The 25,151-nt window shown below is 40.1% G+C and overlaps 1 protein-coding gene across 3 annotated transcripts in view; it reads left to right on the forward strand.

Annotated features, from left to right (window-relative positions):
- The window catches only part of RELN (reelin), a 501,731-nt gene that overhangs the window by 276,483 nt on the left and 200,097 nt on the right, over positions 1–25,151 (forward strand). For all 3 annotated transcript variants that reach the window (XM_059170891.1, XM_059170889.1, XM_059170890.1), the window contains exons 9-10: positions 9,227–9,323; positions 12,623–12,863. In XM_059170891.1, coding sequence (XP_059026874.1) covers positions 9,227–9,323; positions 12,623–12,863 — 338 coding nt within the window. The remainder of the gene's footprint in view (positions 1–9,226; positions 9,324–12,622; positions 12,864–25,151) is intronic.

Here is a 25,151-nt window from a genome sequence, read left to right on the forward strand (position 1 = left end):
ATTGTTCTCTTGAGTTATTAGAACTTATTTTCTTTATCATCAGATTTTCAGTTGTGTTTGGATGCTAGGAACTGTAAAATCAAATTTTCAACTCCACTCCAGCAATTATATGGATCTTATGAAATGGATCTGCTTCTACCAATTTGTCTTGCTATCCTTCTCCCAAAGCACCTTCTTTTTCTTATCAGGTAGTTTCTTCTCTTACTTTACCAGTAATGCCAACAAACAAGTAGTTTATTCATTTTAGTCTCAGATTTTATTTCTTTCTTGAATTTATAGCATTTCTATTGAAGAGACTAGAAATAGCACCAAAATATAAGAAGCCATAGGAAAAATGCACTATAAGTTCTTCGATAAGCAATAATTCAATTTAATATTTAGCCTAAGAACAAGTATGGACAGAAATGTGTTCCTTTTCTAGGATAAATGAATTTGTTAAGTGAAACAAAATAATACCGAATCATAGCTGAAATCTGTTAAATAGTGTGGGCCAAGAACCATTTCCTAGGCATGTTTCATGTGTTAACTCCTTAATCTTCACATTAGTTTTAAGAAGAGATTGCTATTATTATTTACGTTTCACAAACATGGAAACTGGGCACAGAATAGTTAAATGACATCCCCAAGGTCATGTAGCTAAGAAGTGTCCAAACCCAGATCATAACTTGGCACCCCATCTCCTCCACCATGTCTCCTCCACCAAGTCTCCCCATGCAGACTTTCCTTTCTGAAAGATAACTTGTATCAGAAGATATTTCACTCTAAAAAGTAAAGTAAGAAATTACATAGAACTATCAGTAATGCTAACAAACACTGATTTTACTATCATGTAGACTTCCCTCATCTGAGACAAATTAAATAAGCTATGTTTAAATCTATATGACACGGGGGTGCCTGGGTGGCTCCTTGGTTGGGAGGCCGACTCTTGGTTTCAGCTCAGGTTGTGATCGCAGGGTTGTGAGGTCCAGCCCCTCATTGGGCTCCATATTCCACAGGGTGTCTGCTTTAGGATTCTCTCTCCCTCTGCCCTTCCCTCCACATACTTGTTCTCTCTCTCTAAAACTAATAAATAAATTATTGGTTTTTTTTTAAAGCTATATGACCCATTAACATGCACCTTTCATCACAGATTCTCTCATTAATCTATAATAGTACAATTAAGAGTAACATTTCTCAGTGCACCTGGCTGGCTCAGTCAGATGGGCATGAGACTCTTGATGTTGGGCTTGTGAATTCAAGCCCCATGCTGGGCGTAGCAATTGCTTAAATAAATAAACTGTAGAAAAGTAACATTTTTCTATAAGGTTACAATTGTATTAAGTTTGTTCTTAAATGTAAAAGTGGGTTTTCCCCCTTAGAACAGTGTATTAGGGTGACTGTAGAATGGAGCCCAGCATTGGGCTCCACACTGGGCGTGGAGCCTGCTTAAGATTCTCTCTCTCCCTCTGTCCCTCCCCTACCACACACTCTCTCTCTCAACAAAAACTAAAATAGAACAATGCGTTAATGTATTCAAATATTCCAATAGAAACGAAATGAAATAAATCAACTTAAAGAGACAAGATAATGTCACAATCAAGAAGATAACTACATTTGAGAAAATTTTTCACGCAATAGAAACCAATTCCTGATGGAGAGGTCAGAACCTGTGCCTTGGGGGTGATACTCTACATGGCTTCTGACTACCTTGTATGACTTTGCAAATGGCTTATTTTCAATTAGGCTGTGCCGTTATAATAAGGCCTTACTAATAAGCAAAATAACTCATCTCATTATCATTATTCTTCATATTACTTTATCTGGCTGACAAAAATGGACCATAATTACTCATGTAATTTGTCTCTGATATTTTTATTCTGAAAGCAGACTGGATTATGGAACCAGTGAAGTCCTCTTAGGGCATCTTCTAATTAATTTGGGGGAATTATTACCCAGGTGACTAAACAACAGTACCAGAGTTCATCTGTGGTGAGGAAATGAGCATCCCAGTATCCTAAAGCATAGCTGTTAAGTGTCTTTTCACTTTGACTCTTGAAGGCAAGTCAAAAGTCCTTAAGTGTCATCTGCTGTCGTAGTTCCTTTTTTTATTTTTTAAGATTTTGTTTATTTATAGGACAGAGAGAGAGCACCAGGGAGAGGAGCGGCAGGCGGAGGGAGATGGAGAAGCAGGCTTCCCGCTGAGCAGGGAGCCTGATGCGGGACTCGATCCTAGGACCTTGAGATCATGACCTGAGCTGGACGCAAATGCTTAACCGACTGAGCAAAAATCTAGTTTTTAGTAGAAACATAACTCAGTAAAAAATGAAGAAATGGAGAATTTGAAGTAAATAAATTACAGCAAACTTATTGTTGATCTAGCCTTAGTTTTTTGAGCTCCTGCTATATACCAAGCATCATTGTGGGTACTGGGGACATAAGTAATGGGCAAGACCAACGCAGTTCCTACTCTGATGGAGTTGCACCCTAATAGGATATGGACGGGGCACCTGGGTGGCTCAGTGGGTTAAGCCGCTGCCTTCGGCTCAGGTCATGATCTCAGGGTCTTGGGATCGAGTCCCACATCGGGCTCTCTGCTTAGCAGGGAGCCTGCTTCTCTCTCTCTCTCTCTCTCTCTCTCTCTGCCTGCCTCTCCATCTACTGTCAAATGAATAAATAAAATCTTTAAAAAAAAAATAATAGGATATGGACAATGAGCAAGTAAATGATTAAATAAACACAATAAATTTAAATCCTGAGGTTACTATGAATAATACAAAGCTGAGTAATAGGATGGAGAATGGTTGGTGATTGGGATAGACTAATCTTGATTGGGTGCTCATGGAAGACTTCTTTGAGGAGGTGACATTTGCACAGAATACCTGAGGGAGAAGAGGGACCCAGGCAGGAGAGACTCTATGGGGAAAGATATGAATGGAATGAAGAAAGAATAGGGTGTAAAGAAGTTGACATCATAAGTGTACTCTCAGGCAGAGAAAAGGACTGAAGAGGCCCTGGGATGATGGAATGTTCATCCCAGGGCTTCTCCACAGGAAGAGAAAGAAAGTCCAGAGCACTTTATGGCTGGAACATAATAAATGAGAGGAAGAATGGTACAAGGGATGGTCTAAGATGAGAATTTATTGAGCTCCTACTGTGTACCAAGCATCATTGGTATAGCAGATCATGAAGAACTTTATATATCAAGATGAGGGGCTCACCCTTTTGTTTCTAGGGTGCTGAGAAGCCTTAAGACAGTTTTAAGCAAGAAACAGTACGGTTGTTAAAACATTTTAAAAGACCCCTCCCTGACTGGTGTGAGGATGATGGATGGCAGGAGGACAAAAGGGGGAACAAGAAAATCACCAAGACGTGCTTATGACTTGACAGGCGGTAGCAGTCAAGAGGGATATAAACTGAATAGTATTGGGAGGGGGGCAGAATTCCCAGCAGAGTCTGGTGGGCTGAAATGGGACTTGAGGCAAAGGGGGTAACCAGTGATGACTCCTAGATTTTTTTTTGTTCATTTGTTTGAGTGTGTGGGGTGGTTTCATTTGAAATGAAAAGAATCATGGCTATTGAGGAAGTAGAAAACCAATACTCCCAATTTTGACATAGTGGGTTTGAGATATTCATTAGGGATGAAAATTGCAGTTTCGATCTATAAATGTGAACATCATGGGAGGCATAATCTTGAGTATTATCTGTTGTAGATATTATTTAAAGCCTTGAAAGTGGAAGGCTCATCAAAGGAGGCGTTGTAGGTAAGAGAAGAGAAAGGCGTGAAAACAGTTTGAGGTCAAGAAGGAAATGGGAAATGAAGGAGACTGAGATTGAGCAGCCAGGAAATGGGGAGGAAATCGAGAAGGTGAGGGATGTCAAGGGGAGAAAGGCAGAGATCGACTGTGACAAATCTCTTCAATCTGGGATCTGTTAATTGGGCAACATGGACCTCCCCCGTCCCACCCCAGTGAGTTTCATGGTAGCGTTTGAAAGCAGGAGCCCGTGTGGAGGGGGTGGGGGCGGGGGCTTCCAAGAAGAAAAATAGGATGTGAAGATATGTCAGCAGTCACTGGATAACCCTTTGAGGAGCTTTGCAGTACAGGCAAACAAAAATAGAATGAGAAGGAGAAGAAAGAGAGTGACATCAAGAAAGTAGTTTTTGTTTTAAAGATGGGAGATGCTTTGTATGTTTCTGACATGTTTGTATGATGACAGGAATGATCTGGGAAGCTCATGGATGATTCAGGAAAAAGAAAGGGGAAATTTTAAGGAGCAGGAGGAGGTGGGATCTAGACCATAGGAGGAAGTTCGCGTTGATTAGAATGGAAACATTTCAACCACTACAACAGGAAGCAAGCAGAAAACACTGGTCTGATGGATGGAGAACATGATACCAGTTATCATGTGGACACAGAGATGAGGTCATTCATGTCTGTGTTTGTGTTTTTCTTAATTATGTGTATTGCATTCTTAACCTAGTAAGAATGAATTCAGACTTATGATTGTACATTAAAATTATGAACAACAGTGGCGAGAGTGGACATCCTTTATTGTGTTCCTGATCTCAAAGGGAAGGCTGTCAGCTTTTCCCAATTGAGGATGATATCGATGTGGGTTTTTCATAGATAGATTTTATGAAGTTGAGGAATGTTCCCTCTATCTCTATACTTTGAATCATTTTAATCAGGAACGGATGCTGTATCTTGTCAAATTCATTTTCTGCATCAATTGAGAGGACCACGTGGTTCTTCTCTCTTCTCTTTCTGATTTGTTCTATCACATTGATTGATTTGCAAATGTTGAACCATGCTTGCATCCCAGGGATAAATCCTACCTGGTCATGGTGGATAATCTTTTTAATGTACTGTTGGATCCTGTTAGCTAGGATCTTGTTGAGAATTTTGGCATCCATATTCATCAGGGATATTGGTCTGAAATTCTCACACTTCTCCAAAGAAGACATACAAATGACTAACAGACACATGAAAAAATGTTCATCATCATTAGCCATCGGGGAGACTCAAATCAAAACAACATTGAGATACCACCTTACACCAGTTAGAATGGCCAAAATTAACAAGACAGTAAACAACATGTGTTGGAGAGGATGTGGAGAAAGGGGAACCCTCTTACATTGTTGGTGGGAATGCAAGTTGGTGCAGCCACTTTGGAAAACAGTGTGGAGATTCCTTAAGGAATTAAAAATAGAGCTACCCTATGACCCTGCAATTGCACTACAGGGTATTTACCCCCAAAGATACTGATGTAGTGAAAAGAAGGGCCATCTTTACCCCAGTGTTCATAGCAGCAATGGCCACAGTCGCCAAACTGAGGAAAGAACCAAGATGCCCTTCAACAGATGAATAGATAAAGGTGTGGTTCATATATACAATGGAGTATTATGCCTCCATCAGAAAGGATGAATACCCAACTTTTGCATCAACATGGATGGGACTGGAAGAGATTATGCTGAGTGAAATAAGTCAAGCGGAGAGAGTCAATTATCATATGGTTTCACTGACTTGCGGAGCATAAGGAATAACATAGAGGACATTGGGAGATGGAGCAGAGAAGTGAATTGAGGGAAATCAGAGGGAGAGAAAAACCATGACAGACTGTGGACTCTGAGAAACAAACTGAGGGTTTTGGAGGGGCGGGGGATGGTAGGATGGATGAGCCTGGTAGTGGGTATTAAGGTTTTGCATGGGGCACTGGGTGTGGTACATAAACAATGAATCTTGGAACACTGAAAAAAAATAAGATAAAATTAAGAAAATTTTCAAAAACAATCCAGTATTTTTATATGAGCTTGATAATGCAAAGCAAGTCTTTAAAATAGTACAAACTCAGTAGCACAAATTTAGGACATCATTAATTCTGTTGCAAAGTAGTCATAGGGCATTATGCAGATATCCTCTTTAGCGCAGGGGTAAAGGTGGCTCATGTTTACATTGCAATGCACGTATTTCTTAATCCGTAGGAGAAACTATAGGACAATAATAGACTAGAAATATTTTTAGTAAAAATATCCATCATTGTATACTGTGGGGTTCACTAAATAACTAATAATAATGTCAATGACAGTTGCTGTAAATAACTGTAGGCTTATCTTTATGGTTTATCAATTTATTTGTCCATTTTAAATCAAGAGCTGACGACCAAGACCAACTGAAAACAATATTAATGAAGTGCTTGTAACACAAAACATTCTGTCCTCCCTAACACTCGAGGTATTTCAGTAACATTTTATGTGTAGCTCTACAGGAGAGCCAGATTTCTTAGACTGCTGGATTGGGATCCTCCACAAATCCTAAAATTTCACTGACTTTATTTATGAATACAAAGCTTGAGGAGTCCTTAATCACTTTGGAGGTTACTTGGACCCTTGCCGTGGGCTGAAATGAAATAAAGTGGACTTTATTTCCTTCATTGCCCATCATGAACCAAAGGAGGCGTTTGAATTTTTTTGACCAGTTACGTTAGTGGCTATCAGACTGTAATTTTAGAACCATGATCCTGAATTCTCTTCCCTCCTTCTGCAGTTCTTTCCATCCTTGCAAATTTGCTACTTTAGAGTAGAGGATGCCATCAGAAGGGATCTGGAGGGGAGAAAATGGATCTGCAAGAAGAAGACACTTTGTGTTTGACATTTGGGTCTGTCTTCCTGGTTTTGAATTCCAGTGTTGGCAATTAAAGGTCTTTGGTTTAAGAGGGAGAGGGGGGAGGTACCTGGGGCAGGTGGCACCTGGTTATCACTGGCTCCTTACTGTGTAAAGGGTGCTTTGAGGTCTGTGACAGCTCCTTACCACAGCGAAGGGGGGCAGGGAATTCAGGAGCAGGCATTAGCCACCTGGGCACACGGACACTGAATATCTGATTTCGTCCCCTCATCCCACACAGACTCAAGGAACCATTGTCAGTCTGGGCAAGGAAGACCTCGTTCTGCTGGCTGAAGTCTGGGGGACAGTGGGGTTGCAATCGCAGAAGGGTTTCTGTGAAGAAAAATTGTACCCAATACAATCGGAACAACTACCTTTAGAGTGGGAGTGGGGAATCATTTACTATTGGACTGGTGCCATTTGGAATGGGAGTTTGGTGGGGGTGGCCTCAGAGTGAGGCAGATAGCCAAAGCTGACTCGTGGGGGTACTTCCTCCAGGACTGTCCCCTCCTAGCCCACACCGCGGTCCTGGTATCCGGTTGTCCATCCCTGTGTCGGAGTCCCTTTCCCCTCTTTGACCATCTTTGCACATGAAAATCTTTTACAATGACCCTGGGCTAGTTCTGTTTGCAGGGTACACCTCTGGTCTCTAGGAACTGTGTATCTTCGTCCCACTGTGGGTGCAAGTGAAGTTTTCTCTGAAAGTACTGAGTGATTGTTGAAGGAGTCTAGGGGGTGATAACATGATGCAATTTGCTTGTAGGGAGAGCACTGGCAGCAATGTGGCCAGAGAGGGGGGCTCTGAGGCTGGAGACAGAGAGGCTAACTAATCACTCTTACAGAGCCCTGGCCCAAGCTAATGAGGGTCTACTGACTATATTGAGGAGAAGCGGGATTCATATAGATATTAATATTTTAGATATGCAAGCATTTAATGGCTAAGTGGCTGAGGAAAATCGAGTCCCCTGCCAGGTGCCCTTGTGTTTTTCGGGTGCATAATAAACTGAATTTCCCAACATTGAGATGGAACCATAAGGAGATAGGAGAGAAGTCATGTTGTCATCATGGTCAGATTTGGACACACATTTATTCTGATGTTTGTCAGCCGTCCTTCTCCCATAATTTGAAAGCAGTCTGCAAGTAATTGAATTCTATAAGGAACATTTTTGATCAATGTTTGTTCTGCCTGTTCTTTTTTCAAGGATTCACCTTATACATTTGCTTTTGAGAGCTTGGGGTGTACACAACATGAAGGAGGCACACACATGCCATTGAAATTCTTGGGGCTGATTTGAACTTTGTTTTGAAATAAACAGATTGTCTGCCAGTCCTTACTGTTGTTTGTGTTGTAGTGGGTCCCGCATAATCCTGGCCCCTTCCAATTCCTGCCTTGCAGCCTGATAGGTATTTTAAGCAGCTACTTATGGGAGGTAAAATTTAGCAATGATCAGAATGTCCTAAGGTGGGTTTGTGTTTGAGCGTAGGGTTGTTGGAGACCTGTCCTTCGAGTACCCTTTCTTTTGTACTTTTTGCGCCCACATTTTGGCTGAGAATAAGTCTGGGAAAGCTGCCTTTTGGCCTCTGAGCGCACTGCCAGCTCTGGCGATTGCAGACTGACTGGTGTTGTACTAAACACCACTGAAATAAAATAAATGAGTCTATTAAAGCTTGGAACTCCTGAGAACTACAAATGTAAAAGCCGTCAACAGATGCCATTTGCTGAAACCGAGGCTCCTCTAGCAGATGGGTTAAACATAAATTGCACTATTTCTTATTCTGTTGGTTCATTTGTTTTTAAGATAGTATGAAAAAAAAAACTGCTATTCAGTTACTTCTGGCATATGTTTCATGGCTGTTTGGGGTATTCTGAGAAGATCTTTGAAATGATAGTCATGCTATGTTTTATTTTATGAATTCATTGAACATGTAGAAAAAAAAAATCCTTGTCAGTGTTTTAAAACTTTCTTTGGTCATATTTTCTATATGGAAAATCAGAGAGAAATAATCACCAAATGTTCACGATGTAATGTCTTTCTTTTAAATCTTTGATGTTGGGCTATAGTAGAATAATAATATACAGTTCTCATTCATTTGGTACTTGAATTTCCTTTACAGTATCTTGGTTTCTCACATGCTGTCTAATCGTTTGAATAACACACACACAGAAGTAGAGTGTTTTTAGTCCTCATTCAATTTAATGACTTCTATACCATTTAATACAATTGCTGTTAATTAATATTAACTTGCAAGAACCGTAATGGCATTATTAATCATTCTAGAATATGTAGTTATTTCTCGGCATAGAACTCAGTGTTTATTTTATGACTTAGTTGAGTTGTGTATGACGCTCAAGAAATCTACAGCTTTCTTGCCTTTTTCCGGATTCCTAAAGTTATTTATCTAATAGTATTTCTCAGAACCAATAACCGAAGCAGAACCAAAGAAACTTCAGCTAGATGAAAGAATGGGGAAGCAGTTAAAAAAAATATTTAAATGGTCCCAAAACTTTGTTTCACATTTATGAGGACGGATAATAGGCAATTACACTGTTTTTTAAATTTGAAACTTATTGTGATTTTTCTTTACAGGCTCAGGTTCCTGTCGCTTTAGTTATTCCGACCCCGGCATCATCGTGTCCTACGCCAAGAATAATACCGCAGACTGGATTCAGCTTGAGAGAATTAGGTTTGTTATATTTCAGGTAGTTTCATGAATCCTGACCTAAGTGGATTTCTACTTCCCCGTTTGCCTTCATTCTACCACTGATTTTATTCTTCACGATCAGAAGGATCGTGGTTGTTAATTATGCTGAATTACTTGCTTGCACACATTACCCTCTGCCCACTTTGAAGAAGTATTGTTAAAAGTGTCATTTTCCATTCAGAACCTCCCACGATTAGTAGTAGCTATAACAAACCATTTTTGGTAAAAGCACCCTTGGGAGAATGACTTTCGGGATGGAATGCTCCACAAAATAACATCAGTCCAGTCTCCAGGTGGCCTGGCTATGGGCTGGCTCAGAGGCCTAGGAATATACAAGAATACCACATAAATTCCTTCCAGCCTGAGATGGTAATGAGTTCATAGCCCTGGGGCTTTTGCATCTCATCTTTAGCTCTGTCATTTCCCTTCCAACCTCCCAAAGGCAGGTTCTAAAATTCTATTATCATAATTGTGATGCAACTTGTAGTCATTTTGTTACATTTTCTTTATTAAAAAAAAAAAAAATCCCTCAGTAAAGGAATGAAGTAGAATGCTTAAAGAAGAAGCTCACTCAAGTTGAAAAAATGTGGCTAAATTGGCAAAAAAAAAAAAAAAAAAAAAAAGACATTTACTCCTTCTACAGAGTTTAAATCATAAAACAATTCCAAATGGATGCTTAATTTCAGGCCTGGTAAGATATTTAAAGGAAAAAAACCTGCCTTGGACTTTTATAAAGTAATTAAATCTGCTTGGTTTGGTTCTTAAATTTGTATGACTCAAGAAGAACCTTTTCCAACAGTTTTGTACGGTTTTCTTTCTTCGCATGCTAATTTCCTTACTGTATTTCCCTATTAAAAGAATTGTGATTTATTTAGGGAAGAAGAGTCAATATTAGGTTCTTAGTCTTTAAAGCTAAACAAATCTGCCCAAAGTTTCCAGACATATTTCAGATTTTTAAAACTGTCACATGTCCAAAATCTACTCCAACCAGAAACAGAAAAGTGACTCTACCTCATGGATTTTAATACTCTCTGCAAGACAGGATGCCGTATAATCCGTAAGGACTGGGTACAAGCTGAGCTCTTACCTGCTCTGTCAATTTTATAATAGCATTTTGCTATTCTTCCTAATTTCTAGTAGTTATTATAAAAAAGCATTCATATTAGATACTTATTTTTATAAATGGCTGTAAACAAGGCAGCATATTGAAAATTTTATCCATACCTTCTTTTTTCTCTGTCCAATAGCTATGTATCATAGTTTAGGTAAATTATAGTAGACATTTCTTACGGAAAACAGCTACATATTTTTGATATAACATATAGTCAACATACATATTAAATTACAACATATCAAGATCACATTCAGCTGACTTTCAATTTTAAACCATCCTCTAAACTCTCATGCTCGTTAATGCGAAATTTTCCTTACCAGTCATGATCAGAGTGAACATATTTTCAGTCACTTCCTAAAACTAAAATACATTATTTTCATTGGTTTGAATTCTTTTTTGAACCTAAAAACATAGTCATTGTGAAATATTTTAAAAGAAAAGGAAATTGATTACCCCCAAAGGTAAGGTACACCATCTATAACCTACACTGACAATTCTTTGGATATATATATGCTTCATCGGTGAGTGAAAAATATGTCTTTTCTGTGGTCCTTTCAAAACTGATTTATAGTAAGCCCAGGGTACTACTAGTTTGCATTTTAGTACCACTTTTAATCTTGGCTATGCAATCATTTTTAGTATAGCAGGTTTCTACTTTGGTAGAATAAGATATTTAATAAAAATACTCTCTCATATAGCAGAAGGGCCTAGATTCTAACAGACATACTATAAAAATCATGTTAAATTATATCAAGCTTTAAAAGATTGATCTGCTGCATCAGGTTGTAAAGAATTATATAGCATGTTTAATTTTCATAGCAAATCTCACACTGATGTAGATAAAACAAAAATGTACCTGTTTATTAGAAATAAAATAACTATTATTAAACACTGATTATGAAACAGCATACAGTGGTCTCTCATAGATACAAAATTTCAAGGAATGAATCAAGATTAAGAAGATAATTTTATAGTTTTTGTATGTTTATTTTTCTTTTTAGCATCAAATAAAATCAACTGACCAGAGAGGGAGACAAACCATAAGAGATTCTTAATCTTAGGAAACAAACAGGGTTGCTGGAGTGGAGGGGGTGGGAGGGATAGGGTGTCTGGGTGATGGACATTGGGGAGGGTATGTGCTATGGTGAGTGCTGTGAATTGTATAAGACTGATGAATCACAAACCTGTGCCCCTGAAACAAATAATACATTATATGCTGATTTAAAAAATAAAGGATAGGATCAGGAGGGAGGGAGACAAATCATAAGAGACTCTTAATCTCACAAAACAAACTGAAGGTTGCCAGTGGGAGGGGAGTATGGAGAGGGTGGTTGGGTTACGGACATTGGGTAGGGTATGTGCCATGGTAAGTGCTATGACGTGTGTAAGTCTGATGATTCACAGACCTGTACCCCTGGGGCAAATAATACATTATCTGTTAATAAAAATAATTTTTATAAAAAAAACAAGTAGACAAAACAATAATCAAAAATGTTTTTAAAAATTGAACAGTCAGTTGAGTCAGTTAACATTTGTAGACACTCTACTCAACCACAGCAGAAATACAAATTCCTTTCAGGGCAGTTGGAGCATTCAGTGAGATAAAGGATAACATTAAGAGTTTGGAAGAATTGTAATCACCAAAATATATCTTTGACCATAATGAGATTAAAGTAGAAATCAATAAATGTGATACACGGGAAAAATAACATAAAATAAAATCAACTGTGAGATTATTTGATTTTTTTTCTGTGATTGAGTGTCTACCACATGCAAAAAACTGTGCTGGAGACACTTTGATTTTTTGCAGGTGCCATGAAGTATGTGACATTTTCTCTTCCATTTTTCCTTTACTGGCTTACTTGAATATACTAGGTGTCTGCTTTGTGTTAAAAGAAGATCTCTTGAAGATGTTTAATGTTTAAACTGTCATCACTTAGTAGGACCATCTTAATCATCAGCATATACCAAAAGATTTAAGGGCTATGGGAGTATGAATATTTAATTTGCAATACCTACCATGTTAGGCTAATGAAACTATGATCTTAATTAAAAAATAAAATTGATCTACAAGAAAGAAAAAATGGATACTGTTGGCCTTTATTGTTCATTTGTTATGTGGCTCTTCATTATATGGCACCAATTCCCATCTCACCATATGTTCCAGAGCCCCTTCCAATGTCAGCACCATCATCCATATCCTCTACCTTCCTGAAGATGCCAAAGGGGAGAACATCCAGTTCCAGTGGAAGCAGGAAAGTCTCCATGTAGGCGAAGTGTATGAAGCCTGCTGGGCCTTAGATAACATCTTGATCATCAACTCAGCTCACAGACAAGTCATTTTAGAAGACAGTCTTGATCCAGTAGACACGGGCAACTGGCTTTTTTTTCCAGGAGCTACCGTTAAGGTTTGAGCTCTTTTTTGTTTCTTCTCCTTCCCTTTAAAACCTAAAGCTTCATCAATGAGATCAGACAAAGGTAACTATTCTACTAATAGTTTTATAATTTGTTACAAAGGTAACAAATCTACTAATAAAGGAATAGGTAATATTCTTATTTATGCTACCTTCTCTTTTAAGGATGGGGAGTCATTGGTCCAAAAAAAATTCACTTATTCACCCATTTAGTAAGTATCTTTGAGGACCCATTGTGCCGTGTCCTTGGCTGAACCTAGGGAACATAACCACAAAAAGGCAGATGTGTTTCTTCCCTTCACATGGTTGTCAGCTTCGTGGGGGGTAGTTAGACGTGTCATTATGCAAATACAAAACAGCACAGTTTCTATGATTTGCTGGGTACGTTTAGAGCTCCAGAAGTACAATATTCAATACCAGATCCAGTCTCAAGGGATTAGGAAGGTGCTCCAGATGGAGAATCTAGGCAGAGACCAAAAGGTAATTCGAAGTTGGCCAGATTGGAGGAATAGTGTTTCTAGCATCAGAAATCATATACATAAGGCCTGGATGGCAAGAGCACAAGCCAGGTCTTAGACAACATTCAGTGTTCACTTTTGTCTGACAGATTTTGAGTTGAGACTTGTGATAGTTGAGTCTGGAGATATGGCCAGTGACAAACTTTGAAGATCTTGCAAGCTGCTGTAGAGTTTGAATTTTATCTTAAAGGGAGTTGCTGACTTGCTCCAAGTATGTCTGACCATCGGATTTGACTTTTTAAATATATGTTTAATGACAGCAGATGTGATGGAAGGGAGAAAGTGCAGGTGGAGGAACCACATAGGAGGCTGGTAACAGAAATCCAGTGGGAGACCCTGTTTGCCAGACTTAGGGGAGAATGTGGATGGACTTCAGAGATTTTTAAGAGAGAGAGTAGAAAAGATTCAAGACTTCCTGAGATGATGAGCGTGTAGCAGGTGGTGAGCACAAGGTTTGGGCAGCTGGGTGGACGGCATTGCCATTCATGGAAACAAGAGACAGAAGGAGAAGCAGGTTCACAGAAGTTGATGAATTCACTCTGGACATGTTGATCTTTTCTTTAATGGAGATACACTTGATGGATAATAGTATGTTAGCTTCAGATGTGACATGTAATGCTTTAATATTTACTTATATTGTGAAATGATCATCCCAATAAGTTTTGTTAATATCCATCACCTCCCTTGTTTACAAAATTTTCTTCTTGTGATGAGAACTTCGGGATCTGTTAACAACTTTCAAAGATGCAATATGGTATTATTAACTGTGCTCCACCAGACCTTGTGGCTATGTTGATCTTGATAATCCTGGGGACAGTCAAAAAGTGAAGTATTTGGTGGGAGGTTAGATAAAGAAATCAGGGACTCAGAGGAAATTTGGCAATTACCAGCCTTTTGAATGAACATTGAAGTCATGGGCTTGCCTCCCCAGAGAGTGTAGAAGAAACTGTGCCTAGGCAAATAAAGAATGCCATTAGACCCTCAGCTGGACCTTCTCGAGTTTCCAATATATGAAATTAAAGTGCAGAGAACTTTTAAAAATGCAACTCAGTGGTACAATCTGCTGCTTGAAGGAAGTGAGCTTACAGGAGTAGCAGCAAGTAGAACATAAACATTTATGTTCACCTTTTTTTTTTTTAAGATTTTTAGAAAAAATTATTTAGTTGACAGACAGAGATCACAAGTAGGCAGAGAGGCAGGCAGAGAGAGAGGAGGAAGCAGGCTCCTCGCCGAACAGAGAGCCCGGTGCGCGGAGTTCAATCCCAGAACCCTGGGATCATGACCTGAGCCAAAGGCAGATGCTTTAACCCACTGAGCCACCCAGGCGCCCCTGCTCACCTCCTTTTAATAATGCTTTCAAATTCTAGAAAAATGATTCCAAATTATTTAGAACCCATCAACACAGGAACTCCCCTGACATAGTCACTTCTTGTTTAACAAATCAAGTGCCAGACAATTTATTTGAAGTCAATGAAATCACACCGGTTGCCTAGCATTAGGAACAGGCATCATCCTTATTCGGAACACCCGGTAAACCTTATGGAAATTTGTCCATATTCCTAGTGGTCCCTTGAAAGAGAGTCCATGGATTCCTTTCATATGGGTGTAGGAAAGAACCTTTGTAAGGATATCCCACATCCTATCTCACTACCGCTTGATGAAGAAGGATTTCTGTTGATGTTGTCAACATTGGCAAGAAAACACAAAAACCCAGGAAACACAAGGGGACCTCAGGGCCTGGGATTCACATCCTTTTCCCAGGATTCTCATTTATCATTCGGACTCAGTACCCTTTACTCTATAAATGCAATTTTTATGCCTTGTTTTACAAGCTGTTACACTAATCTAATTAGCCATTCAGTTTCTTAATGGATTGTACTTTAGTACTATCCCTGTTAAAAATGCATGAAATGTGGTTTTACTCCAGCAGTGATATTCAATTAAATTACAACTTTGTGTGGGTTGATAGTTTTGCTTTGTGGTCCATGATCTTACTCCCAAACTTACCAATCATACGTTCGAGACTTGCCTGGTGACCTGTGGACAAAACCATTGTAGTAATGATATCTATCGCGCTCTTTGACTGGCTATCAGGTAGAAGTTTTTCTCTGATGTTTCTTTTTGAAAATTCTTTTTAAGACTTTGTATAAAATTTTATAACATAATCTAAGAATTATCATTTCACCTCCTTTGCCTGACTGCCCTCTTGCCTTCTGGTTCAAATATCTGAGCATGAAAAAGTTGCTTTTGCCAAGTGATTTGGAATTCTAGCAATAAAAATTGTTTGTTTAAACTGTATGCAACCCCTTTATTAAATATTTCTCCTTTACTTGATGGCATCGGAAACAAAAACTAAATACAACCAATTAAAAAGCATAAGTGCATCTCCATGTTCCTGTTAGTCACAGGGCATGTTTTAAACATTGTTTTATTGGGGGCTTTTAGTTTTTAGGGTTATTGTCTGTTTGCTTGTTCTACCTACATAATACCTTTTCTGTATTCAGTAAAAGTCTCCAAGATGTTTACATCCTAACTAAATCAACAAGTGAGCCTAACAGCAATTGAGAAAGTATGCTTAATTACAAAACAGAGCTTAGTTGCAGAAAAAAAATGTCCAAGCAGAGACAGAATATTCTTCGTCTAAGTAATAAGGGCTACTTTTTACTGAGGGCTCACTGTTCTGGGAGCACGCCTGCGTACACACAGACACAGACACACACAGATACAGGATTTCATATATATCATCTCATATATTTTATCTTGTTTTAAAAATTCTGTCTTTATAAGCCTATAAAGCAGGTGTTATATTAGCCCCATTTTACAGATGTGGAAAGCAGACATAGAGGTGTCGAGTAACTTGTCCAAAATATCCCTCTCACTCATGGGAGAGCCAGAGACTCACATAGAGGAATCTGACTTGATCTTGATTTCAATTCGCCATATGGATTTACTCTTAGAGGTCGTCAATAGAAACTGGTATGTTTCTGTGTGTCCTGTGTTTCTTCCCAACATCCATTTGTTATATGCCCATTTTCTTCCCCATAATTCTCTGACTTAGGTTAAAAGATTCTTGTTTTTTCTCTTTCTCGATCTGGCTCCAGCTTTTTTCCATTTGCACCGCATGTTCCTCCCTCCCGATGACTGATTTTTATACATTAGGATTTAGTTAAGTTCGGCCCAAGCACTAGTCTCTTTCTTCTCTTCCAGCTGATTTAATTTTCATGGTTGTGGTTCCTGCACCGTCACAGATATTGACTCCTGACCTCAAGGGGATGGGAGTATTAACATGTTTTCCCTGTGGAAGGAGGAAGTATTTGCAGTAGCCTGTGCGGGAGGAGATACAGTATAATAATGACAAGATGCTCAAGAAAGAGAAATCAACAGTCTCATGGCTGCAGACTGCCCGAGACGAGGGTGTTAAGAGGCAAGGACCAGATACAGAGATGCCACTGACAAAAACTTCAGCACTATTCCTTTACAGGCATCACATCATGCTCCCTCCATACTCAAAACCTCTGATGGCTTCCTGTGGGGGGCCTACATGATGCTCGCTAGCATGTCATCCGAGGCCTCGTAGTCTAGGCCCCACTGAACTTCCATTCTCATATCCTGCTCCGCTCTGCTCCAGCCTCACACACACAACACAGAATTTCACACGCCTACACTTTAGAAAGGCCTTTCCACCTTCTTTTTGCTCTGCCTAGTAATTCCCCAGCCTCCTTCAGGACCCAGTTCCAAAGTCACTGTCTGTGTGAACGTGGTGCATGGTTCATGTCTCCCTCCTCTCTGTGTGGGTGTAACTATGGGGTTGAACAAGCAGGAATTGGGGTTGGAGACTGGCTGTGGAAAACAGGTCTCTTTGTCCCCCACCACCACCACCAGTGACCCCTCAGGCTCAGTCTGAGAGCTTCTTCATTTCTGTCCTCGTTGCAGGTCCCAAGACCGACGAGAGACCAAATAAGTCATCTGATCACTTTAGTCTCTCAGACAGTCTCAGTTCAATAATAGATGTGATCGGTTCACCGTAATCACCTAAGCTCCGAGCTTCATCCATAGCTTCTCTCCTCCTCCAGCTTAGGTCTGTTGCATGGCGGGGCGGTGGTCAGCTCCTTCTCCTTCCTCACCATCCCATACATGTCAGCCCCTGAGCCCTCCAGGACTGCATGTGGGGGAAGCGGAAGAAGCAGGAGGCAGGTACTGTTAGAAGCCGGAATTACTGATGCCTTGGCCTGGCAAGCCATCACAGTTGTGACTCTCTCTTCAATCTACCTTTGGGCTCTTTGGAGCTCTCCCGGCTCCTCACTAATGCTTGGGATCTCTCACCTGCTGTTCTTTGATGCATCTCTCATGACTGCTTCCTCTTCCAGCCATGGGGCCTCGGGTTAGTGATTATAACCTATTTCCACTGAGGCCTTCTTGCCCCTCCCGGGAGGCATTTGGGGTAGGATCATAGGCAAAGTAGGCTGTTTCTTGTGTCCATGCACCCAAGCATACTCTCTAGTAAACATTCACCTTGCGTCCATGATTGGGGGGAAAGTAGTTACTTCTAAGCACAGCCCTCTTCTTATGTAGCCGTCCTCCAAGCAGGTCCAGGCACAAGTCCAAGCACATTCAGCATATCATCCAAGTGCTGTCCTTGAATTCCAGTGCTCCAGGCTTGAGGAGAGAAGAGGACCTTCCCCTGCTGCTGCAGTCATGGGTGGGACGCATAGTTCACCACCAGCCTTCTCTAAAAAAAATCATTTCTCTGCTGCCCAGCTTCCCACTCACACCAACTTTGAGTTTGTATCCCAGCAGTGTGACTGAGTAACTAAGCCCTTTTTTACCTCTTTCACGTGGTCCTTGTAGTTGGTCTGTCCCACTCTCACCTTAGAATGTGGAGTAGTTCGTGTATTCTCTTACCGGGACATATACCTCTAAGAGAGCACTTACAACCTTGCTTTCCATTTACATGTCCCTCTCCCTGGTCAGAAGTTCATCTTCTTAAGCTCGGACACTATGTCAGCTCTTCGAATCTCCAGTGTTGGGATGTGATGGATTTTTGTTAGGTGTTAACGGAATGAATGAAAAAGTGGAAAAAATAACCAGAGGATCTAGTTTATGACGGAGGAAGATGCCTTTCATATTCCATGATGACTTGAAGGGAGCTGAAAATACTGTGAATGAAACTGAAGACAGTAAAACTCTGAAGAAAATGGGTTTAACTACATCAGTTCAAATCTTGGCTTTACCATTTATTAGCCACGTGGTTTGGGGCAACTTAGTAAATCTCTTGGGTCCTCAGTACTTCATCTGTAATGGGGATAATAACAGTATCCACCCAAGCTGTGATAATTAAATAAGAAAATACATATAAAACCCTTACAAAAGGCCCCAGCACCTAGAAAGAGTTTAATAAATATGTGTCCTCTTCATTGAAACTTTGAGAATAGGCTCCAAAAAGAAGTGAACATGGAGGAAAATGTGTGGAAGGCGAAGGATTGAGCTAACAACTCAGATTATGAGGTGGAGGGAAATGGGATAGAAAAAATACAGACCTCACAAATTATATCATTCCTTTTTTTTTTTTAAGATTTATTTATTTATTTGGCAGACAGAGATCACAAGTAGGCAGAGAGGCAGGCAGAGAGAGAGGGGGAAGCAGGCTCCCCGCTGAGCAGGGAGCCCAATGCAGGGCTGGATCCCAGGACCCTGGGATCATGACCTGAGCCGAAGGCAGAGGCTTTAACCCACTGAGCCACCCAGGCGTCCCAAATTATGTCATTCTTATACATCATTGAAGTAATGTCAGAATCAAATGCATTAAAATGATTAGGTCGGACACAGTGTTGCCCATACATGTAACCTTTGGCAATCAAAATAAGAAGTGGTTTCCACTGAAATTAAGTTTCAATGCCACTCATGTAATCAGAATTGTAATGGTTTCTATTATTAACAACAAATGATTTTCTTAAATGCTCCTGTTCATAAAACAAGGGAATAGAAAGGAGGGCGTATGTAAACTGCCTAGCTGATGACCTTGAAAATAGTGTTTGAGGGTGTCGGGTCAGATAGGAAAGATGAAAATGATTCACATTCCCAGTGCATATTTCTCCTTGTCTTCTTTAGATTTTTTGCTTTAGTTTCTTTGGGAATATTCAATTCATTTCATCTGAGCCTGTTCTTGTTTATCTCAAGTAGGGCAGAATGATATAAGACCAAATAGAGTAATTAACTTAAGGAGTTTATGTGATCTGGAGAATTGCAATTATAGGTCACTGGTTTAAATCTGCCCTGGGTTGGTAGAAGGCCATTACCATCTGTTGGCTCTTGGGTAATTAACATAAAATAGATGTATAACAGTATTGGCTTTTAATATAGAATCTGGCCTTACATTTGTTGTGCTTTTTGATTTGGGGTTGGTAAGCTTCAAAAGGTTATGGGATTCATCTGTTCTTCCTATGTTTCTCCTCTGTTCTCTTTACAAGTGCATGGCCTTGCCTGACTCATCTTCCAATGTTTTTCCAGAAAACTTGTCCATGTGGAAGAAAAGGCACACCACATTCTTATGCTTCTAACTACCATCATGATGGTAATTTATTTCCCACAAATCCCTAAGCATCCCTTTGTTCGTGACCAAGTAGGTGGGGTTCTAAATGCCAAGAAATACAGTGCTTCAAGTTGAAAAGCCCCCCAGAGCACCACTCTCATTAGCAAGACCCCAAAGGAAGCAGATTGTGGCCTCACAAGGCAAGCAACTGATGCCTACTCAGTATTGAATCACCTGCCTTAATTACTGGTTAAGATGATTCTGGCTTTGTTTCCAGAATACCACGTCCCTTTTTAACTTTTGTATATGATTTCTAGAAGAATCAAGAATTATTTGTGTCCGTTGTTCCCATTCAAAAGACACGGAGTGTCCTCTGCCGGTTCATCTGCAGTTGCTAGAAGAGCTCAGGGTGCCCACAGCGGCCATCCCCCAGCCTGCGGGCACACATCTCCCGGTCAGGTGGCTGCGGGTCTTTGTGTAACATTCGAAAGTGGGAGGCACATTTGTCCTGCCTAAAGTGGGGCAACAGTTCATCTTAGGGCAACTTCTGGTGCTCCAACTCTGTGACAGTGGTCTTGGTTTTGCCATCAAGCTTTATGGGAAATGAATCAACTTTCTAGCCCTTTCCAGTTAAGACTTAGAGTATCGAGGGGCGCCTGTGTGGGTCAGTCATTAAGCGGCTGCCTTCGGCTCAGGTCATGATCCCAGGGTCCTGGGATCGAATCCTGTATCAGGCTCTCTGCTCAGCAGAAAGCCTACCTCTCCCTCTCCCACCCCCCCCTGCTTGTATTCCCTCTCTTGCTGTGTCTTTGTCAAATAAATAAATAAAATCTTAAAAAAAAAAAAAAGACTTAGAGTATCGAGGATCACCATTTCACCTTGGGTAGGAGTCTCATATCCAGGAATGATACTTGCACTAGTGTGGGTGCTAAGCAATAATAAAAATAGTGACCCAATGGTGATAAACAGTAGTGACAATGACAATAGGAAGAATAGTCGTGATGGCATCTCATGAAGGCTTCGTACGCGCCAGCACCAGGGGGAAGGCTCTATCATCCAAGTTTTGTTTCTCTAGTCGGTAAACACTGCATGTCCGTAACTGGAGGCTTAGCGCTCCATTTTCCTGAGTCACTCTTGAAACATCTGGACAATTCCATCAAAGCTATCTCTTTCCAGCTCCTCAAACATATAGCTTGCAATCTGACAACATCCTTCATTTCAAGGTCAAAGACAGCTACTAAATGTAAGTTCGTGGAGGGCCATCCTGGAGCTCCTTCAGCTAGCCGCCTACTGTCCGTAACTCACTGTCAAAGAGAAAAGCCACAAAGATCAGTAAGGCACTCACAGGAGAACCCAGGGGCGGATGATGAGGAAAGAGCTGTGAACAAGTATTTGGGTTTTGTTGTTTTTCTTTTTTTGTTTTCCTCACCTTTTCATAGTACCCACAAAACAGAGTTTCCAAATGGATCAGTATGTCACAGAGGCGACTCTTGGTCAAGCACGTGCTTCATTTTGTTTGTTTACTCTCGTCTTTGGTGGCAGCCAAATTTGTATTTTGAAACCATGAATCATTCATGACTCTTAGGTATCTGTGTGTGTGTGTGTGTGTGTGTGTGTGTGTGTGAGAGAGAGAGCAAGAGAGAGCGCGCATGTGTTTTGCTCAGTCACCATTAATAAATGTTTATACCCGCTCAGCCAGCCTGGTTACATCCGGCTTGCAAAGGCATAAATCACTGGCTTCTGTCTACTCTGGAATTGACCCGCAGATTAAATGCAGATCACTGTGAGATAGGTGCCGTTCCGCATATTTTTTATTGTTAAGAACTCTTCCCACTCTGATTGCTAGGCCTACACCTGCTAATCTTTCTCTCTTTATTACCTGAGTTCATTGCGTAGCTAGCAAAGAATTCCAGATTACTCCTTCTACACATTTATGTCAACTTGGGTTGAGAAGTAAATCAGTGCTAGACGTCACAGATTCTGTGAGGAAGGTTTGTCCTTTAGCATAGGCTGTGATTTGATCACATGTATTTAAAAGAAATTTCCTTTAAAAGTGATTTATTAAGTTTTTCCAATATAGTCCAGGGATTTGGAATAACTAAGTATACAGAATTTAGAAGGGTCATATGTTAATCTTTTCTCTGTTACTGCTTCCTCTTTATTACATTTACTGTTGATAAATACACAGTAATAATGACAATTTTCCTGTTTAACAAACACCAAAGGCTCTAATGAAGACAACAGCCATTAGGTAAATCAACAACCCATTAAGGGGGAGCATTAAGTCAGAACAGGAGAATCTATTAATTTTCTTATAGCTCTTGTACATTAAGCATTTGCCAAATTCATTGTCCCAGTGGATGCTAGGCATGTCTCCAGTCCTGAATAAGAATTGGAGCTTTCATTCTGGGATTCTGCTGTCACCTGTCTAGTACTTTTGTCATGAATTGTGGAACTATTAATGCAGAATAAAAGGTGATTATGTCCAAATTAAGAAAACGTGTAAATTAATTTGTCTGAAAATTCGAAGTCTTCATGCAGGTTGAGGCTAGTGAGGAAAACCCAAGATGAATGGTGAAAGGGGGGATCACACTCAAAGCAGAGCTCACTTTTAAACGTGCCTTTTGGGGGATGTAATCCCCTAGCAGATCAGGACCTGCCTACTATAATGCCCAACTTGTCTTCCAGAAATCAAGCACCCCAGATGATCCAGTCAATGATTTTATGATATTTTTCACAGTATCAGGACAAACAGGAGGAAATCAAATGTGCTTTCCAGAAACGTGCTTTGCAAATCGCTGTACTGGAAACTATCTGGTGTGTAACTTGAGGGATTTGAGTCCCGGCTTTCTAATGAGGATAAACCTGAACTCAGTAAGACTTGTGGCTAGTTCATGTTCCCATGTCTTTTTCCATTAAGAATCGGAATGTTAGCTATGATCTCTCTGGCCGGGTTCCAGCCTGGTTAATTGCATGCTGTCTACCTAAATTCCCTTTGCTTGGGATGTTCTTCACTTTGGATTGCATTGCTCTTATTGTCATGTTTCCCCCAAGAGGTGAGTGCATGATATCATAGAATGAGCCAGAATATAATTTGTCAAGCTAATAAGAGTACTTTGGGGATGAAGGGTTAAACATAAGTAGTGTGCTTTTCACAATTTCCCTCCGATGCTGCCTATTTGTACAGTAATTAATGGGGAATAACATTAGTGAAATATGGAATTGGGCCAAATCACCATGACAAGGATGGCAATAACACGGAATCAAATAATTATGGTAAATTCTACTGGAAGTAACTCGTCAAACAAACCCCCAGAACCTCCCTGACTGCTGCACCCTTTTTTGTTTAGTTTTGATCTGAAGCTGCCACATTTAATCACTAATTACTGCCATGTTCCATGAGATTTATTTTACTTTATATGAACATCAGAACATTTTTCATCATTTCTGTGCCTAGTACAGGACATAGCACGGTAACCTGCCTAGTGACACTCACTGAGGAAGGTTTGTTAAGCAAATGAATGAAGTAAAGTTTGTTAAGCGAATGAATGAAGATGGAGGCAATGAACATTTATTGATTTCTTGAGATACCCCAGTCTTTAGGAGGCATGTCACCAACAGTATCTCATCTAATCCTCACAATTACTCCCATTTCACAGATGAAAAGACAGAGGCTCAGAGAGGCCAATGGCTTCTCCAAGATCAAACAGTTTTGACATGTGTTTTACTAGAAAGCCAGCCCTTTCGTTCCTCAGTCTCTTGTAGCCTCCCACATCGTACCTGGCATCCTCAGCCTTAATTTGAGAAGGCAAGTCCAAAAACCTCAGACCCTGTGAAAGTCAAGTTGATCTCCAAAGACAAGGTTAACAACTGTCCTATGGAATTTTACATTGTTATTCTTACTCTCATTACTCCAATTCAAATTTGTCACTGTTGCCACTTTGGAGTTGTCATAACTGTTGCCAAGTAATTATACACTTGTCACAAAATATACCATAAATCGAAACTTTATGAATCTTGGTACAAAGTGGTTCAAATGCAAATGCTTAATGAATCCAGAAAATAATGAGAAAATCTATTCTTTAAGCTCCCTAAAATTCACTCACCATGGCTGAGTCTATTGTGTTGACTAGAGAAAATGCACTTCAGCCCTCCTGCACCTGGACTGTGTTCATAGCCAAGTTTTCCGTTTTTTAACTGGCATTAAATTGCCTAGAAATTGAATGTGTGGAAAATGGCAGAAATTCATTTTTCCTCATGAGAGAAATTATTCTCTTCCTATTTTGATTTTTTTTTTAAATATAGCATGAAAGGCTGATTCTTTAAAGACCATTGACCCGGGATGTAGGAAATGCATATTTCTATATGATGATAGCTCTAGCTTAGAGAAAGGCGTAGGAAACACAGCAATATGTAGGCTCTAAGTCAGTCAATTTCCAGTCACTCAATCACACATCCCAGTGTAATCCAGAAGCTCCTCCACCAACTTATTTTATTTTCATCCAGATATTGGCTAATTTATGACTCTACCAACAATGCCATTTTAATTAATTTTATTCATCTTATTTCTCTTTCCTCTGCTCCTCATATCTCATCTATTTGCCTTGCCTAGATTTTAATTAAAAAAGCTCTCCTCTCTAAGGAGCAATCTGAAGTGGCAAAAATAATCACTTAAAATATTACAGTCATTAAAACATTGGCTGTGGTGGAGGCCATGCATTTTCAATTTTCCTACAAATGATGTTTTAGCTTCCTTTTAAAGTGCACTTTGTATCTGAATTGTCTGCCACCAGCCAGCTTGGCTATCAAAAATGGTCTTCCAGCTGGGTGGGCTGAGTGACAACTCCTTAATGGAGGAAATGGATGGCTCTCTGCTCATGTGGAGGGGAAGGCATACTAGGCAGATTTCATTCCATCTGCCACCAGTTCTCTGCAAGCTGGCATTGCCCAAATGCCCAATATACTCATTCCAACAAAAAGGATAGCGTCAAAAAAATAAATTGTAAGGCTACAGATGCCTGAAAGAAGCATCAGGGCCATTAGACCCCAGGGAGATAATATTAAGAGGTGCCTCAGTGTTCGTCTTTGATGAAAGGCTAATTAAACTATGGTGGGGGCAATCGTGAGTACTTTTACAAGTACAGAGGTGAAGTCATTAACATTTGCAGAGGATAAAGGGAGCAATCTTAGAAAAATGCTATCCTGAATTGTGGCCAAGGACTTGTTATATTGAGG

The sequence above is a fragment of the Mustela lutreola genome, chromosome 4 (assembly GCF_030435805.1).
Source record: "Mustela lutreola isolate mMusLut2 chromosome 4, mMusLut2.pri, whole genome shotgun sequence".
Classification (NCBI taxonomy): Eukaryota; Metazoa; Chordata; class Mammalia; order Carnivora; family Mustelidae; genus Mustela; species Mustela lutreola.